This window comes from Rhinopithecus bieti, unplaced genomic scaffold (assembly GCF_001698545.2).
Source record: "Rhinopithecus bieti isolate Rb0 unplaced genomic scaffold, ASM169854v2 scaffold_1673, whole genome shotgun sequence".
Lineage (NCBI taxonomy): Eukaryota > Metazoa > Chordata > Mammalia > Primates > Cercopithecidae > Rhinopithecus > Rhinopithecus bieti.
Genome location: NW_016804690.1, coordinates 6486072 through 6506681, shown reverse-complemented (window position 1 = coordinate 6506681; position 20610 = coordinate 6486072). Strand labels below are relative to the sequence as shown.

General features: G+C 36.5%; 1 protein-coding gene across 1 annotated transcript in view; it reads left to right on the top strand.

Annotated features, from left to right (window-relative positions):
* The window catches only part of RRP15 (ribosomal RNA processing 15 homolog), a 46386-nt gene that overhangs the window by 13643 nt on the left and 12133 nt on the right, over positions 1-20610 (top strand). The window contains exons 2-4 of the mRNA XM_017870019.1: positions 3486-3760; positions 6531-6628; positions 8939-9140. Coding sequence (XP_017725508.1) covers positions 3486-3760; positions 6531-6628; positions 8939-9140 — 575 coding nt within the window. The remainder of the gene's footprint in view (positions 1-3485; positions 3761-6530; positions 6629-8938; positions 9141-20610) is intronic.

Below are 20610 nucleotides of genomic sequence, written 5' to 3'. Positions count from 1 at the left end.
TTTGAGCCAGTTCTATTTTCTGATTTGCATAGTGATAATCTTTGATATCCTAGAAGTAAATCCTATTTTTTTAGTTGGGAGACCTCATTACTTTGCATTTTTAAAATTTGTTTATATTAAATGTTGTAATTTTCATTGCCAGTGAATACCTGATTAAAACTTCTGAGATAGACCTTCTTTAAGAAAATAATAAAATAAAACCATGACTTAAGGGAATTCTTCTAGATTTTTTTTTTTTTAATTGGTGGGGTGAGTGTAGGTTGTATAAAATGGTGCTATAAACTTTTCATGGATTTATTGTGTGTTCATATTATGCATGTTGTGGTAGTCAAGCTGGGAAAGAAATGCACCAAAGAAAATAGCCATGGTTTTGAAGTGGGGAATGGGAGTGGGTTACATCATCAGAAAGTGTTTTGGCTTGCTTTGGCTGCCTTTACGGTACCATTGAAAAACATGAAATCTGCAGCAGTTTGTGTGTGAATACATCAGGACAAAACACTGGATGTCAAACACTAGATGTCAGTGTTGCAGTTTTGACATGTTCCCAGGAGTTTGTCATGGTTTTTCTGCTTTTAATCACCAAGATATTTTTTATTGACCCAAACTTTTAAGCCATCTTGCCTCCTTACATTTAGTTGAATACTCACTACAGGAAGGACCTTTTCTAAGAATTATTTTGTTATTAGTTTCTGTGTAATGCTACTGACTCTGAAGAGTAAAACATATATAATATTAAAATAATATAGCTTTCAGCTAACTATATTCTCCAGACTTTGTTTTCCAGTGTACTTTCGAGGGTACACTGGTCCCAGGAGATGCTTCTTGGGGAAAACTTTTGTGGCCCTGAAATAAAAAAATTCAGTCTTCTATTGAATTGGTTAATAGTACTGCCAGCTTTTAATTTAGATACCTTTTTTTTTAGTGTTATGGGCAATAATAAGACTCTTATATATCAACTATATTTGTATGTTAAAGCCCAGAGTCACAAATGTGTTCATATTTCTTAAATTGACCCAGTGTATAAGATACAGAAAAAGCTTCAAATTAAATGTTTTTATTAATTTTTTTCTCTTTATTAAGAAATATGCAGCTCTATTAGCATGATAATTGCAAGTGATTTCTTGTTTTTAACATTTTCTTTTACACTGTTGGCACTTTATGTTTTAAGATCATGCTTTTAAAAATTGTGAAATGTTATTTTTCTTTGTTATGTAATGTTCAGTTAATTTTTTGAAGATACTTCAGTTTTACTCATGCTCGAGATTCGTTTTTATATAGGCATGTTTTTATTTCCTACTTTCNGCTTCAAATTAAATGTTTTTATTAATTTTTTTCTCTTTATTAAGAAATATGCAGCTCTATTAGCATGATAATTGCAAGTGATTTCTTGTTTTAACATTTTCTTTTACACTGTTGGCACTTTATGTTTTAAGATCATGCTTTTAAAATTGTGAAATGTTATTTTCTTTGTTATGTAATGTTCAGTTAATTTTTTGAAGATACTTCAGTTTTACTCATGCTCGAGATTCGTTTTATATAGGCATGTTTTATTTCCTACTTTCTAATTTGTTATAAATTTTATTTGAAATGTATTAATGTTTTACATCATTATTTGTTTCATGAATTTTCAGCACTGAAAAAATAAAGATTATGCCAAAATAATGCACAAATTGCAAGTATTGTAATCACTTGCTAAAACTCAGGTCTTTTTATGGCTTAAAGTCAAGAGAGTAGAGGGGATCACTCAGAAGGTAATACTTGACTATGCACTCTCTTCCATTTACTTTGGTCATAATAGTAAGCTGATATAAAAAGGCTGAGAGGATGTTTAAAGGCAAATTATGAATATTTTATTGAAATTATTTAAAGAAAAAATTAAGCCTCAGAGTTGAAGAACAGATAATTTTGAAGCAACAGCAAGACTCAATCAATAGACTTCTCAGAAGGTAGAAGCAGCAGTTATGGTTCTGATGCTTGGCTTTGGTAAGGGTAAATGGACCTAGGGCAGCCTCACTGAAATGCTGCAATGCTTCTGGCATATGGATTGCTTTCTAATCCTCTGCATTTAAGTGAAGGTTCTGATTTGGGTGGGTGAAACAGAATTGAGTAAAGTAAGGAGCAGCAGGAAACCTGCTTATGCCTTGGCCTTTTTCTTCTAGTGTTACTTTAAATAGTATTTGATCTTAATGCAAGTATATCAATATTTAAAAAAGTAATTAAACTACTAATATTGTTACATTTGTAGAGGTACTTTGATAGGAAAAGTTTCAGGTAATGGCATTTTCCATAATAATCCTTTGAGATTCGACTAGTTTTGGAGTCATCCAAAGAACGCGCAGTTGTTTACCCAAAGACGCTAAATGGCAGCTGTTTGCATATTACCGAGTTTTCTTCTTTGTCGACTTCTCAGACTTCTTTGTTAGTTCTTCTTCTGCTAATTAAAAACCACTCCAAGTTACTAACCTATTGGATGATTGTCTTCTTCGAAGTATTTCCTAGTAAGTTCTGTAGGTTTCTGAAGAACAGAAGCTTTCCAGAGGGCTCTGGATCATAGAGATGCATGCATGCTGTGTTGGGTGCTTGTGATCTTGCTGTTAAAGTGCATTTAATTTAAGAAATTGAGAAATGCTGAAAGTTTAAATTACCCAGAGCTGCTCAGCAAGTTGATCTGCAAGCCAAGCCACCTTCTGGACTATTGTTTCTGCTAATCCTCCTCATCCATTTGAATTTTAAATGATGAATTCGTTTGCTGGTAACCTGTAGGTGCTTCTTTTTTTTGGTAGTTCTGCATGATAAAATTCAGTGGTACACTTACACATTTGTATCTTCAACTCAGAACTTGGTATTTTCATTCAGTCCTCAGCGTTACAGTTGAATCTAGTGTCTTGGGCATGTTGTTAGATAATTTTTTTCCCAAAAATGTTAAAATGCCCAGTTTTCTAATGTTATATGCAAATTCTTTCATATGAGGCTGATTTTAAGTTTTAGGCTTTTTTTTCTGCACACAAATTCAGAATTTTAAGTATCTGGGACAAATCTCTTAGAAGATTTATTCTGATAATACTGTACCATTTTCTTATTAAAGTTTTCTGTTATTTGTTTTAATAGCCTTCATTAGCCTCTTCCATTAGTTTAGTGACACAATTAGGGTTCATGTACTTGATATACCTTGCACCAGCTCCATGTCAGCAGTCACCATTTTGACAACAGGGACGTGGCAGAGGCTGTTGGATCTGTTCCTGCTGCGTGGGTCCTGGGTTTGGAAGCTGCTGTGATATCCCTTGTCTATGTGGCTGGGCTGGGTCTCTGGGAGCTGATGGCAATGGGAAAGATGGTCCTATTGCTCTTCATCATTACTGTAGCTGTGGGACTCAGAAAAGTACCCCCCTTGCAAAAATGGGGACAGGCAGAGCACCAGGAAGGGTTCCGGGGGCCTTGGCAGCCTCTGCCTAGGATATTAAAATTTAATTTGCTTTTACTCTTAGGTTCTGTAGGAAGCTGTGGATCGGAAAAGGACCGCTTTTATTCTGATGATGATGCAGTAGAAGCTGACAGTGAGGGTGATGCTGAGCCCTGTGACAAAGAAAATGAGAATGACGGAGAATCAAGTGTTGGGACTAATACGGGCTGGGCAGATGCCATGGCTAAAGTCCTCAACAAGAAAACTCCTGAAAGTAAACCTACTATTCTGGTCAAAAATAAGAAGCTGGAAAAGGAAAAAGAAAAGTTAAAGCAAGAAAGACTAGAGAAAATAAAACAGGTGTGTTTCACCAGTTGTCTCGTAGATTAGATTGTCTAGGCTAGCTCTAATCTTGACCGAACTGTTTCTTGCAGTGTTTGTCCAATTAACATTCCAGTTTTTAGCTTGCTTTTTATGTGAAGGTGGATAACTAAGGTTATGTTTAGGAATTTAGTCTAAATTATTCCATTGAGCATGTTCACTTTTTAATAATCTATGCAAAGGCAAAGTAATAGAAATGTAAATGCCGAGGAAACATCTTTTTAAAATCAAGTAATTATACACATGGTAGTGATTCCTGAGCCTATTTTATTTGTTTTAGCTGTCTGCATGCTAACTTTATTAGGTTATGAACTAAGAAGCATGTTAGTTACTTTTTTTTTTTTTTGGCCAAAACTTTTTTTGTTTTTTTTTTTGAGTCGGAGTCTCGCTCTGTCTCCCAGGCTGGAGTGCAGTGGCCAGATCTCAGCTCACTGCAAGCTCCGCCTCCCGGGTTCACGCCATTCTCCTGCCTCAGCCTCCCGAGTGGCTGGGACTACAGGCGCCTGCCACCACGCCCGGCTAATTTTTTTTTTTGTATTTTTAGTAGAGACGGGGTTTCACGGTGTTAGCCAGGATGGTCTCGATCTCCTGACCTCGTGATCCACCCGCCTCGGCCTCCCAAAGTGCTGGGATTACAGGCGTGAGCCACTGTGCCCGGCCGCCAAAACTTATTTAACAATACGAATCTGTGAAGATGTCATAACTCAAGGATTGGTTGTAGTTCTGAAAATGGATTATTTCAGTGTTGTGATACAAATCAGTGTTGGATAAATTTGAATTTATTATGCTTTTGTTGAACTACTGATGACAGATGTTAGACTAGGTATAATCTATTAATTAAAGATCAAAAGTTGTACATAAATTTGTTGTGTATTATAAAAGCTAAAAATCCATGATAAGGTTTTCATATCACCTGTACTTGATGATCTCCGTCTAAAATACTTGGTTACTAAAATAAGCATTTTTTTTTTTTTAATTAAAGAAGAATACCTTTCTACAAATGTACTGGCAACATAGAAGTACTAATTACCAAAGTCACTTCATAGGTAAAAATGAAAGAAACGTAGGTTTGAATTGACACGTATTTCTTTTATGTTTACCATATCCTTATCTTGTTTCAAGATGAATGTTTCTTTGTTCTTAATACAGGTTGCTCTGTGTGAAAGGTGGAAATTTTTAAGTATTGCTCTTAGAAACATGGCATATTCTATTATTAATTCAATATTCTTATTGTACATTATTTAAGATAAGTTTTGTCTTTAAATCTTACAGCTAGCTTTTCAACTGAAAATTTGAGTCTTTGTTTATTATCTGGCAAATGCTAGAAGAGGCTTCAATAATATCAGAATCTTTAATTTCCTCTGGTCCCAGAGTTCTAGTGAGGGCAAGAACATTTTGAAGCCAAGAGGAATGAGTCTGTAACTCTGCTCTAGGCCAAAACTTTGAGTGCTAGAGATGATACTATTTCCATAATGCGTGAAAGCGCATGTGTTGATACCAGAAACAAGACTTGGCAGCTACAAATGCTCTTTGTGTATATTTCTTAGAAGAGTATACGTAATTATTATTTCCTAATTTAACTATTATGGTTTTCCAATATATCAGTTACTTATTTCTAATGATAAATACAAAAATAAATTTCAGAGTTAAAAGTATTTCAGAATTAAGCATACATATTATCCTTTGAGTACTGAATATAATTAAGAATTGACTGTTTCAAACTTAAAAGCGAGATTTTTAAAATAAATTCCTCTCATAATCTGACAGTGAATTTCATGACCATTAAAATGAACTGTCTGGTTAGAAGATCTATTTCTTTAGAAAGCTATCAGGCTAATCTTTATATTGAGCACAATAATTTGGTTTTACTGTGATTAGACACTTTCATTAATACAAAATGAGAAATAGATGAGTAAAGGCAAGATAAAAAATTTTTAATAAAAACATTATTACTGGTTTTGGTGCTTGCCAGCTTCTTGGTGATTAATTCATTATATCATTATATTTGATATTTGGTTAAATGTTGGGCTGAGAAGGAGACATGAACAAGCAATGTTATCAAATCAGATTCCTGGGACCAGTATACTATCTAAAGACGAGTTCCAACTAAATTATGTTACCTAGGGGATTTTCTTATTTCCCACCTCCCCTTCTGCTTCTGTACCGTTTGCTATAGCTTACAACCGATTAACCATATATGGCAAGAGTATTGGTCAGATATGCTACTAGAGGAGAAATGGATTTAAATGATTTTGTGCATAGAAAAATAGTCATTATATAAGTATCTGGATACGATGCTGTTCTTTTAAAAGCTGATACATTTTCTTAGTAATAATTCTGATGACCGAGGAAGTCATTTTCTGAAAGTAAAGATAAACTTTTAATTTTCAAAGAGGATAGTTTGGAATCTTCCTTATGCTTCCTTCTGATGATCTGGTGATGGCAGAGCAGGCATGTGGCTCCCTCACACCCTATCTTGTACTGCCTGGCCGAATATGCTGGCAGCTCTCCAGGCCCCTGCTGTCAGAAGGCCTGACAGAAACTCACTTTGTGCCTCTCGCATGACACACTGAGTGCTAACCACAGGCTCTCGAAGCTGAACCCCTAAAATTGTGTTTTTTTAAAAGTCCCTGACAAACTAAGCCAGAATGATTTATTACCTTCACCCTTTCACAGAGTATCATACCAATGTTTGCTGCACTTTCAGAAATATCTAATATTCTTTCACATAACAATATTTATAACGCAGCGTGATAAGAGGCTGGAGTGGGAAATGATGTGCAGAGTAAAGCCAGATGTTGTCCAAGACAAAGAGACAGAGAGAAATCTTCAGCGAATTGCAACGAGGTAAGGCAGTGTTTTTGCCCTTTAAAAAATAAGTAGACTAAAGCTTTGATAGTGATTCTATTTTTGACCTCATTTGATTCTTAAGCTCAGCCTTTCTCAGAGCCAAGTGATATATATCTAAGCCTGCCTGTTCAACACTGAATTCAACCAAAGATTTTCCAGGTCTCATGAGGCAAGAATATAATGTGCTAAGTGTATATTTGGTATGAACCTATTTCAGATCATCTTGTTTTTATAGTCACGAGAACTGTGTAATCAGACCTCTTACTGCATTTCTCTTATGATGCTTGTCTAAATTTATGGTACTCGATGATGATTTTTATCTTGCATTATATTTATGGCATAATACATTACACATTACAGCTATTTCAAGCTATCTTTTTATTCTGCTTATTTAATCATTGGCACCAAACATTTACTCGATGCCCTCTGTGTCCAAAGACAAATAGGATATGGTGGCTGCTGGGTGGTCCTTGCCTGGTCATTTGTAGGAATTACAGTCTCTTTGAGAATAGAATTGTGTCTATGTGTTGGGAACATAGAACAGGAGAATGTCTGGGAGAGTTTGAGAAAGCATTACAGAGGAGATAACATTTGGGCTGCTGCTAAAGAATGTAGCAGTTATATTTAGCAGAATTACTTTTAAATTCTTATTACCTAAATTATTTTGGTCATTTTCTAATCCATCTCAGTGTTACACAGTGTGATAGCGTGGTGTGGTGAATAAGAGCATCAGTGATAGAGCCAGACTGCTAGGTTCAAATCCTAGTACTGGCTCTTACTAGCAATGTGTCCCTGGGCATGCTACTTAATTTCTTTTTCTCTCAGTTTATCTGTAAATAGAGGATAATATACCTAGCCTATAGGGTTTCTTTGATAATTAAATGGATTAGTACATACACAGAGCTTAAAAAAGTACAGACTCAGTACATGAGAGTGAGTGCCTCCTAAATTTCATGTCCTGGGCACCTCCCTTGCCTCACCCTGGTCCTGTCACTACTGTGAAGGGTCTGGAATTTTACTCTCCTTATATAAGCTCATAAGCTAGCCTGTTTAAGTTTCCTGGATGCTGGTAGAAGACAAGACACTTTGGGTCAAAGACAAAAGACTTTATTACTGATGGCAAAAGCAGTAGCAGAGCTTCATGTTCTCACTGTTTCCTTTGTCCCATAGAGGGAGTGTAGGTGTCCCAGATGGATGCCCGCATGTGCAGTATGTTGTGTTGTAAGAGCTGGAACACTGTGCTTGGGAATCTAGCACTTTTATACTGATTGGTAACAAGCCTGCTCTTTGTCTAGGGGGAGACATTACCTCATTCCTCAAGGTCACTTCCTACAAACACAACCCTGAGAAATGGCCTGGATAAAGAGCAGTCAGGTGCATTCATTCTTGAAAAATCCAGCAACCATGTACAGGGATGTGCAAGGCCCAATAATTATTGGAAGAGGCAGATTGCCTCTTACTAGGGCAAGAAAATTCATAGATTGCAGACTTTTAGAGCTGGAAGGGATCTTAACGGTATAAATCAATGCTATCCAGGAGAAATGAATGTCAGCTACATTCATTTGTAATTGAATATGTAAGTTAAAATGTTCTTATAGCCACAATGAGAAATGTAAAATGAAAGAGGTGAAATTAATTTCAATAATATTTTATTTAACTCAGTATTCAAAATATTCATCATGTAGTCACTATGAAGCAGTTATTAATAAGATTTAAGGATTCTGTTTTTCATACTGAGTCTTTGAAATCTGCTGTGTGTTTTCATTTACAGCACATGGCAATTCATAACAGTCATATTTCAAGTGCTCACTAGCCACATGTGGCTTGTGGCTCCTGTATTGGATGTTGCAGGTCTTAATTTTCAGAATTTATCTTTGAATAAACTCAAATAAATGCAGAACATAGTTTTTAAAGTAAGTCTTTTTTAAAGTAGAATTTTAAAATAGTTTCATACATAACACAAGAGTTACAGATAATGTAGCTAAATACTTTTTAAGCTACTCAGGTATTATTTTTCCAATTTACAGATGAAATTAAGATCCAGAAAAATCTTTCCTGGAGTGAAGCACAAAGTTATGTACCAATCCACATTTGTTATCTGTTTAGAAATTTATATTCATTCATTGAAATGTATATTGATTTTTCAGATGTATTTATCAAATGTATTTAACCACTTATCCAGCTCTTTGAGTACTTGTTAAATGCTTGCCTCTTTACTAGACAGTAAAATACATTTTCCTATCCTCAGAGTTTGTATTCTAGTGTAATTATTTAACTACATTGTTCTGGTCATTTTATATTCTATAGGGGTGTGGTGCAATTATTTAATGCTGTTCAGAAACATCAAAAGAATGTTGATGAAAAGGTTAAGGAAGCTGGAAGTTCTATGAGAAAGCGTGCTAAGTTGATATCAACTGTTTCCAAGAAAGATTTCATCAGTGTTTTGAGAGGAATGGATAGAAGTACAAACGAGACTGCTTCAAGCCAAAAGAAACCAAAAGCCAAACAGGTAAAACTTTCATATAGGATTCAGTGTATCAGACTTCCAGCTCTAAAACTAGAGTCTTGAGATGGAAAAGCAGACTACAGAATTACAGGGTTCTTTTGTTCCCCCAGATTTTATTAAAATTTCTCCGTGCCCACAGTCTTTAGAGATAGGGCTTGCCTCGCTCTTATCTGAAATCCTGCCATTTTGTGCATTTTGAAGAAGAGAAGCCTGTGTGAGCCACAGCTTTAATTTCAGACTTTACCCATAGAAGTAATTGTGATGGTGTGTAACTTATAAAATATGAAGAATCAGAGAGTTTTAGGAAATAATGGTAGAAAGTCATTCTTGCATTGAGGCATCTTTAGTGATGTTTGGTTGAGAGATTAAGAGCATAAATACTTTCTATGACCTTTGGCATGAGAACTTTGCTTCTCCAGCCCTTTTGGCTTGTGGACCTCAGTAGTTTCTTTCATTCTTTTTTTTTTTTTTTTTTTTTTTTTTTGGAGACTGAGTCTTGCTCCCTGGCCCAGGCTGGAGTGCAGTGGCACGATGTCGGCTCACTGCAACCTCCACCTCCGAGGTTCAAGCAGTTCTCCTGCCTCAGCCTCCCAAGTAGCCGGGATTACAGGTGTGCACCATCACCTTCAGCTAATTTTTGTGTTTTCAGTAGAGATGGGGTTTCACCATGTTGACCAGGCTGGTCTTGAACTTCTGACCTCAGGTGATCCACCCGCCTCGGCCTCCCAAAGTGCTGGGATTCCAGGTGTGAGCCACCATGCCCAGGCAGTAGTTTCTTTTTAATGAAAGTGAAAGGTTTTGAAATGTGCTTTAATTTTGCAAGGGGTGGGTTTCTATTGTTATCGTTTTAAAAAGCAAAATATGTAGTTGTATTTTGATGGCTTGATTTCTGTTGCCAAAACCAAAGGTACTTTTAATCAGTCAGGAAATGAGAGTTTCTGTCATAAATTTTTTGTTTGTATTTTGGGAAAATAATTGAAACCCGGGCAAGAAGAGCAGTTAGGAATTTTATGCTAGCCTAGGGTTGGAGCATTTTTTAAAGTTTCTTGATTAAGTTGATATTTTACCCAATTTTGACAAAAGTTTTTGAATCTACTTGTCTCTTAAAATCAAAGGGCTCAAATTGTATATTTATATAATAATAGTTCTCACTAGTGCTGCTATTTTAAAGTGTTTATCAGAAGTGCTTGTAAATACATGAACACTGTGTTTGCGGATTTATACTTTTTAGTTCAAAAGCCTTAATAGGCTGTATTCGCACTAGTAACCTTTTACCGTAAGAGTTAGAAAGATTCAGCAGCATTGGATGGTAAAGAACTAGTGGAAAGATGAAGAGACTTATTTTTTTTCTTTTTCCTATTGGTTTCAAAATAACATTTTATAGAAGCGCATACTTTTGCTTTGGGATTATTTCTTTCATGAGTTATGAAAATGTACAACAGATTCTTTCCACTGGCGTTGTATTTTTTTCTTAGCATTTACACTTGCCCTTGACTTTGTTTTTTTCTACTTCAGTGATCACAGTATTTGTAATTCTGGGACAAGGTCAAAAATTGCTTGAGACTTAAGCCAAAGTGGTTTTACTCTAAAAGTAATTTGTTTCTAGAACACCCTGCCCCATGCCACCAATACCCTGACATATCTTTTTCTTTTAAAAATATGTGTTTTCATTTTGATTGCATATTTATGGAAAAACAGATTCCTTTTAAAAAAATTTTGCTTGAGTTTGCATCTGAATAACTATGAAAGTACCATACTATTTGAGATTGGATCAGTTGTTGATATAAAACATATTTATTGGCTGGATGCGGTGGCTCATGCGTGTAATCTCAGCACTTTGGGAGGCCTAGGCCGGCGGATCATGAAGTCAGGAGTTCAAGACCAGCCTGGCCAACATGGTGAAACCCCGTCTCTACTAAAAATACAAAAATTAGCCGGGCATGGTGGCGCCCACCTGTAATCCCAGCTACTCAGGAGGCTGAGGCAGGAGAATTGCTTGAACCTGGGAGGCAGAGGGTGCAGTGAGCCAAGATCGTGCCACTGCACTCCAGCCTGGGCAACAGAGCGAGACTCCATCTCAAACAAACAAACAAACAAAAAACCATATTTACTAAGGACCTGTTTCTACCAGGTGTTATCCTTGTGTCCTTTAAAATCTAACAATTAAGATGGACAATGGACAAATGACTTCAAGTAAATAAGTAAGCAAGATTAACTTGATAGTAGGCAAATTCTAAATTAGTATGTCGAGTACACGTTAACATTAGTTACACCAGTTCTAACAAAATGTACATTAAGTGGCTACCCCTGTGTGTGGGGAATTTCAGAGTAACTGTGTACTAGTTATTTAGAGCATAGATCATCATATGAAATAGGTGAACTTTAAATGTAGTTCAAGGGAAGGCAGGGTGGCAAAAGTGAGCGTAGATTTGGTGTGCCAAGTGCTATTTAGAATTGAATCATTGATGAATGAACTAAATAAAGGAAGATATTAAGTAAGTAGAAAACAATATTTGCCATTTTTTTCTTATATTTAACCTTGTCCTAGCACCGTAGCTATTGTACTCTTTCCTCATAGATGTTCCTTCTCTCATCATAGCATGGAACAAAAGAAATCTTACTGTTGTCCCTTCCCTGGGCTGTAATGATATGCAGAGCACAGATTTTTAAATTCAGTATTCCTAATATTGTGAAGTCTCTAAAATTAGAGGTCACCCCCATATAAACTAGATTCACAGTCAGCTATCAGGATACCAGTTTGGAAACACCTTCATTTTAATGATTTCAATTCTTTTTCCCAGTTAAATGTGTTACTCAGTTTTGATGTTAAAGTCTTATGTTCAATAACCAAAAGAGGCAGGAGTTTTATATTAAATATGGATAGAATTGTAATAATATAACATAGGTTATATAGGTTGAGCCCATTATAGTTAACCATACTTTAGGAGTGGTTTTGGTGTTTGGTTTTGTTTTCTCCTAATGTACACATGACTTGGGAATTTATTTTAAAGAACACTTTTTAAAAAAATAATTTTTATAGAACTTTCATGTTTCTTCAAGGTATAAGAAACAGACATTGTGGCAAATGTTTTTTAACTGTGATAGGGCCCAAACAAGTCATTTTTCTTTTTCTTTCTTTCTTTCTTTTTTTCTTTTGAGACAAAGTCTCTGTCTGTCGCCCAGGCAGGAGTGCAGTGGAGTGATCTCAGCTCACTGCAACCTCCGCCTCCTGGGTTCAAGCGGTTCTCTTGTCTCAGCCTCCTGAGTACCTGGGATTACAGGTGTGCATCACCATGCCCAGCTAATTTTTGTATTTTTAGTAGAGACAGGGTTTCACCATGTTGACCAGGCTGGTCACAAACTCCTGACCTCAGGTGATCCACCTGCCTTGTCCTCCCAAAGTGCTGGGATTACAGGTATGAGCCACTGTGCCTGGCCGAACAAGTCATTTTTCTTAGAATCTTTTCTGCATTAGAGTTTTATTATCAAAGAAATAGGAGCACAGTGTGAAAAGTGAATTTATGATTAAATAAAATAACCACTGCCCTTTTCCATTGTTCTCTACACCTAGGCAACTCTTAGTTCTTTCTTCCGATATTTACCTCCATATCTTAAATAATATTTACACTATTTCTTTACAATACTAGATACTATCTTTTATGGAGGATGAAGTTGGTTTTTCTCACACCTCTCCATATTCTGTCCTTCCAACATAGTATATTAAAATTTCTTATACTAGATTGAATACTAGTATTCAATGTGAATATTGTTCACTGCTGAGCAAAATACTATACAATAATAATACTTACTTTCTTCAGCTTTGTTACAATTTTTATTTTCCTGGAGTTATCATTTGCCTTTATTTTTCTTAGTTTTGTATTTGCCAAAATCCCTCCACACTCTTCAACCGAAGTGTTAAACCCTTTTCAGTAGTATATTTCTTGTGGTCATCCTGCTGCTGCTATCTAAACTGGTTGTTCTTTACCTACTGTGCACTGTCATTTTGCAACATTGCTTTATCCCCTTCTTGGGAATTCCATTTGCCTCTCTCCTATGCAGTATCCTCTGTTTTTTTGAACTAAATGTCTTCTTTTCTCTTGGCTTTCTCCTGCATTTTAGTGATGGCACAGTTACCAGCATTCTGGGAGAGAGTATAGGTGTCCTTATTTTTTATTGATATATTGGCCTGATAAATGGCTTCCAATATTCGGAGAAAGGGTTTTTGCGGATGCAATTAAGTTAATGATCTTGAGATGAAGACGTAATCCTGAATTATTCGGGTAGGCCCTAAGACCAGTGACAAGTGTTCTTAGACACATAGGAGAGATTTGACAGACAGAAGCGGAGCAGGCAGTGTGACCATGGAGGCATAGGTGGGAGTGATGTGGCTGCATGTCAAAGAATGCCAAGAAACACCAGAAGCTGGAGGAGACAGAAAAGGATGGGTTCTCCCCTGAAGCCCCAAGAGGGAGTGAGGCTTTGCCAGATATGGGCATCTGGCCTCCAGAACTGTGAGAGAGTAAATTGCTCTTGTTTTCAGCTACCTAGTTTGTAGTAATGTGTTATGGCAGCCACAAGAAACTAGTAGAACATAGATGTCCATGTTGGAAAGTAATTTTCTCTCAGAAGTTTGAGAGAAATTTTTTCTTTCTATCTCCTTTCTTTTCCTCCCTCCTCCCTCCTCCTCCTTCTGGCCTCAAGCCCTCCCTCCCTCCTCCCTCCTTGCCTTCTTCCTTCCTTCCTTCTCTCCTTCTTCCTTCCTTCTTTTTCTTTTCCTTTGTTTTTTTTGGCCATTGAGAGTTCAGTGGGGCTTGTTCTGCCCCTTTCTGATTCTTTTCTTTTTGGAACCTTTTAAGATCTTCTGTATCCCCATTCTTAAAACATTTGTACTGTCTAATTGGTAGTCACTAATTTTATTTTATTTGTATTTTTGTGAGATAGGGCTATGGAAAAAGATACTGTTAGTGGATGTGAGAAGACATAAAAAAAAGAATGATTCTTAGCCAATAAATAGAACTTTGGGGTAAATTGTTGAATGTTAAATTCAGTAGAGATTTGGTTGTATGGAATGAATCAGATCACCACATATTTCATTTAGAAACGAGAAGAGAAATCCTTTGCCAAATAGTTTTAGTAGCTGTTCTGGGTGGTACATATATTGCTCATGAAATTAGAAAATCGTAAAGTTGGAAAAATTGTGATGTGGGGATATTCATAGGAAATGTGATTCTCAGGAGGAATGTACTTTAGAAGAATATAAGAAACTTAGCTTTGATTTTTAAAATGGCATGAAGTAAACATGGTAAGGTGGAAAAAGCCTGCCGGTTCTCTAGTTTTTCAGATTCCTTATAGTTTTCTTTCCTGTTTTCTTCCATGGAAGTTGGAATGTAGGATATTTGCTAATGAGTGGGGAGTTAGAAAAAGAGATTCTGAGGAAGTAGGTTGGCATCAGATTTGAAGTCTTCTATCTTCTCTTGAGGAATCTGGACTTTATTCTTTACACATTGGAGGCCAATGCCATAAGGTAAGTGATCTGGTCAGATTTGATTTTTCTGTCTTTCTCTTTTGATTTCAGCTTTTATTTTAGATTAAGGAGGTACATGTAGAGGTTTGTTACAAGGGTAATATTGTGCAGTGCTGAGGTTTGGGGAATGATTTAATCTGTTGCTCAGATAGTGAAGATTTCATTATTTTTAAGGAAAAAGGGCTGAAGGATGGAAAAGTCAGAAGACCAATTAGTGGAAGACAATTGACATAATCAAAGCAGGAAGAGAGAACGTGAACTAAGATTGTGAGGGGTAAAGTGAGTTGGGGTGAAGGGAAAAGAGGAATCAGATTGGGAAGCAATTTTAAGGTATAGATTGACTTGATGTGCGATTAACACATGTAGAGGGATATGGGAGAGGGAAGAGTTATTAATTAACTCAGAGGTTTACAACTTGAGAGACTCAGAAAGGGTGACAACTTTCACTAAAATAGAGAATATAAAATATGGAACATGTCTGAGAGGTAAAGATTTTTGGAGGCAGTGGCTGCTCCAGATTATATTCAGAAATGAGAAGGATGACAGTAAAGATCAGGTTAACAGCAACAGTGCGGGAGAAGCGTTTGGTTAGTGTAGGAAATAGCATGGCTAGAAACAAGGAGGCAACCAAAATAGCAGAGTATGGTGAGGCCACCTGGGGCAGGAGCTGATGAGTCCTGTATGCCTTAGTAGGGTTCCTGAATCTTTAAGAGCGATTAGCTTGTTTACTGAGTCAGGGAAGATGAACTAGTCTATTTTAGAGAGTTTTTCACATGGATAAATGTAATATCTTCTAGATTTAAAGAACTAATTTTCAGTTATCTGGAAGGAATGACCTAATCCAGAAGCTGTAATTCCTCTCTTGGATCAAATACAGGAAGCATCATGCCAGTTATATGTCAACACTTGGCAAGGCATATTGACCAGTATCTTGATGTTGACCCTGAGTGATTTTTATTTTATTTTATTTTATTATTTTTAAAGAGATGGGATCTTGCTATGCTGCCCAGCCTGGTCTCGAACTCCTGGGTTCAAGCGATCCACCCACCTAGGCCTCCCAAAGTGCTGGGATTGCAGGCATGAGCCACCATACCTGGTGACTTTGAGTGATTTTTTAAAATATTACATTGTATTTAGAACACTGTTTAAGGAAGCAGCAAAAACATATTTTTTAGAAAAGTTTTATAAAAAATTTAAGCTTTAACTCTTAAAGGATTAATACTTCTGTTCCTCTATTCAAAACATGTTCCTATCTAGAGTGATTTATTTCTCAGTATGTTAATCAAGATTTTATTAATGTAGAGGCATTAATTTTTTTCCTTAGCTTTCAAAGTCATAATTATTCCTTTTGCTGTTTTCTTGAAAAGCCAACTAAAATTCAATCAGATTTCTTGGAATTTGATTATGTTACTCTGAAGACTGGACAGAAGCATACGTGATGTTAAATCTATGAGTCTCTAAGGAGAATATATTGGCTACTGTTAGGAAAGCATTGGCTATATGGTACTTGTACTCTTGAATTATAGACTTTCTACAAGGTTTTCATTTACTTGAAAGTGCCAATATATCAATTTCAGTTTTTTTTTTTTTGATAATGAAATTGAAATTATAATTTTATAGTAAGGGAAAATGCTAGTTGGTTTCTGTTAGAAAGTGATTTACTGACCGGGTGCGGTGGCTTATGTCTGTAATCTCAGCACTTTGGGAGGCCGAGACGGGCGGATCACGAGGTGAGGAGATCAAGACCATCCTGGCTAACGCGGTGAAACCCTGTCTCTACCAAAAAATACAAAAAACTAGCCAGGCGAGGTGGCGGGCGCCTGTAGTCCCAGCTACTCGGGAGGCTGAGGCAGGAGAATGGCGTGAACCCGAGAGGCGGAGCTTGCAGTGAGCTGAGATCAGGCCACTGCACTCTAGCCTGGGCGACAGAGCCAGACTCCGTCTCAAATATAAATAAATAAATAAATAAATGAAATGAAATAAAATAAAATACAAAAATTAGCTGGGTGTGGTGGTGTGGGTCTGTAATCCCAGCTACTTGGGAGACTGAGGCAGGAGAATCACTTGAACCCAGAAGGCAGAGGTGGCAGTGAGCCAAGATTGCGCTACTGCACTCCAGCCTGGTAACAGAGCAAGACTCTTGTCTCAACAACAACAACAAAAAAAGAAAGTGATTTCCTTAGTGATTGCTGGACAATAGTTTTCAATAGAAGTCCCTAGGAAAAAGAGTTACCGGAAAAGTCCAGGTACTTATTTATTTTTTTCTGATTTTTGTGATATGAGCACTTTAAATGTCAAACATAGAGATAAGGTAGGGTACTCCTCTATTTCTCATTTATTTATCATAAATGGCAACCTCATAATTTCTTCATAGGTGAATAGTTAGTGGTGAGAATGCTTTAGAAATACCTGGCCTCTTAGGTATCTTGCAACTTAGACCCAGACTCCAAATTGCTATGTACCTTTGAAAATGTGCATTTCTTCTGTTTCTTAGATCTGCTGAATTCTTGCTTCCAAAGACAGAAGCCTAGGAAAGGAGGAATTCCTCACTCAGGTCCCTTCGTGGGCCTCCGGCAATTTTCAGGATTTACTTTTGGTTTTATTGAGGCAGGATCTCACTCTGTCACCCAGGCCGGAGTGCAGTGTCGTGATCTTGGCGTACTGCAACCTCTGCCTCCCATGTTCAAGCAATTCTCATGCCTCAGCCTCCTGAGTAGCTGAGATTACAGGCGCATGCCACCACGCCTGGCCTTTTTTTTTTTTTTCGCATTTTAGTAGAGATGGGGTTTTACCATGTTGGCCAGGCTGGTCTCGAACTCCTGGCCTCAAGTGATCCTCCCACCTCTGCCTCCCAAAATGCTGGGATTACAGGCTTGAGCCACCGTGCCCAGCCAGGATTTAGCTTTTAAATCAAGTTGGGGTGTGGAAGGCAGGCGAGCGGGTAGAGAAAGATGCTGTCCTTAGATTGCCCCTGTATTGCAGGACAACGGTGTTTTACTCTCACGTAAAGCTGCTCTAATAGGAATGTGTGGAATCCTAATTTTGTAAATAATTCAGCTTAATGTTTGTTTACCGAAAATGCCGAAATAGAGTTTAGGCAAAAGTGAGCCTCCATGTTTGAAATGAGAATGAGCAGGATTGTACTTATTACTGTTGATGGGAACGGTTTTAAGCCAGTTTCTCATTGTATTTATGTCTTTTAAAATATGCTATTTAGTTTTAATGTAGGGTGGTTTCTGATTTGAACAATTTTAATCAAAATGAACTTAGGTTTGGCAATATGGCACATGCAGCATTTTGACTTATGGAAAATACAGATATTAGTGAAGAATAAGAACTGGTTATTACAGAACAGCTGTAGAAATCTTTAGTTACTGTTAAATTAAAATTAATGGTGCCATGCATCTTTTTGCCCCTATATGAAGAAATGTGCTATTTGAAGTGGCTGAAGTGGCTGCCTGTATTCACTTTTCTTTAGTGAGGTTGAGGCTTTAAAAAAAAATTATCCTGCACAGATGAGTCTTATGCATTTGACTTTTTAAAATGCATTATATTAAGATATCAGTCTTATGTGTTAGCACCTATAATGCATTTTTAAAAATCAGAATAATATTTTATTGTGTCTTGGTAAAAATTAGCATTTTGAGTAGTAGGCAGTTGAGACCATTTGTGGGGATATATAACACATAGTACTAAAACTACAGATTCTAGAACCAGACTGCCTGAGTTCAAAATGCCTGTTATGTATAGTAGTAATAAGAGTCCCTACCTCATAGGGATGTTGTGAGAGTCAGTTGAATTAATATACATCAAGTGCTTAGAATGATGCTTAGTGCATAGTAAGCGCTATATAAAGGTTTGCAATAATTTTTGTTTTGCATTGCATGCCATTAAAACGAGTTCCTTATACTTAGTGCTTATTTTTTCTTTAAAAATTGTAGTCAAAGATGAATTCTAAAGTTGGAAACCAATTTGAAGGGGAACTATTACTACTTTTTGTCTGAATTCTTGAATAATCCAAAAATCTTCCAATAATTGGATTAAAATTATGTTTAGATTTGGACATTCTCAGTCACTTTAGGTGTGATGGCTCTAATAATACATAATTCTTAGAAAATCTAAAACTAGATTTGAAGGAACTAGAAATGTGTCCACTTTCTCTTGTTCCTCATTTCAAGTTATGGTTGAACTAACTATATTACTTACAAGAATTTACTTACTAGGATGTTTGTTTTTTATGGGGGTGCTGTCATACTATTTGAATGTCCTCATCTTTGTGAATAATGTGCAGAACATCATGAGAAGATCATACGTGTCCCAAGTTGGGGATTATATGATGCACAATGACTTGGTATCAGCAACTAAGGATAGCAAGTAGAAGGACTGAGAGGGCACTTACTAGTGTGTGCTTTGTGCCAGATGCTATGGCAGATGTTTTTACCTAATTCCATTTCCAATAGGAAACTTTTCTTCCTTCTCTCACCCAGATGAGCTGGAAGAACTGTGGCTGGCTGATGAGCCACAGTACCAGCAAGACTAGGAAGAGAATGGTGAAGGAAGCAGCTTGCATTCTGCTTTTTCCTAGGTCTCACATGCCCCATGTAGAGCATAATGAAGACTGACACATTTTAAAATCTGATTTCTCAAAACTGTTATGTAAGATAAAATGTTAACCATAGTAAGACATTTTCAAGTTATGAAACTCATAAAACTAACTTAGAAAATTCTTTATAAAGTTAGAATTTACTTTCTCTTGATTTGTCAAGGAATTAAAATTTACTAGAAATCAAATGCATCATGTATTTGATGATTGTGTGTTTAATACAGATTTTAGAATCTTCCCCCATGCTCCCCCTTTGTTTGTTTGTTTGTTTGTTTGTTTGTTTTTAATTAAAGACAGGGTCTTGCTGTGTCACTCAGGCTGGAGTATAGTGGTGTGATCATCACAGCTCACTGCAGCCTCAACCTCCTGGACTCAAACGATCCTCCCTCCTCAGCCTCCCGAGTAGCTAGAGCCACAGGCACCATTAGGCCCAGCTGATTGTAAAATTTTTTTTCTAGGGATGGGGGCCTCGTCATGTTGCCCAGGCTGATCTTGAATTCCTGGGTTCAAGTGATTCTTCTGACTCAGCTTTCCAAAGTGCTAGGATTATAGGCGTGAACTCCCAGCTCTTTTATGAAAATTTTCACACAGGAAGAAAATTACAAAGAATAGTGGTATAAACACCTATATTTCTGTATTTCTACTTAGTTTTAAAAGTTGTTAACACTTACTGTGTTTGTTTTAATAGCTATCTGCCTTTCTCTCCATCTAGTTTTTGTTTGTTTAGGTTGATTATTTGAAAGTATTAACCACATGTGCCCCAAAGATTCTCTTTTTTTAAAAAAAAATCAGCTTTATTGAGGTATGACATTCATATACCATACAATTAAAAGATTTTTTAAAATAACTTTGAGAACCAGAATTCAATTAAGGCTCACCCATTACATTTGATTCTGTCTTGTTCTCTTGTATTCTAGACCAATCCCTTTCCTTTCTTTTTTTCTTGTAAAGACTAGCTTTTTAAAGAGACAAGCCAGTTGTCTTGAAGAATGAATAATGAATCTAGGTTTATGAGTTTCTCTGATTAATTCATTATGGTGTCATTTATCTTGTTTTATGCTTTTTTACCTGTAAGCTAGAAGTTAGGACTAAAGTCTTGCTGAGATTTAGGTTAAACTCTTTTTGCCATAATTATATCATATGTGTAATAGCTTATGCTATGTACTTGTTATTGTAACACATCAGGAGACACATTATCAGAATGTCTCATGCTAGTGATGCCAGTTTCCACTTGGTTAAAGTGATAGTAAATACATTTTTTAAAATATTAAAGATGCACCCTCCCCATCCCCCAGTTAGAAAGTAATTTCTGGGGCAAATAGTTTCACAGAAGCAAGTATACCTGT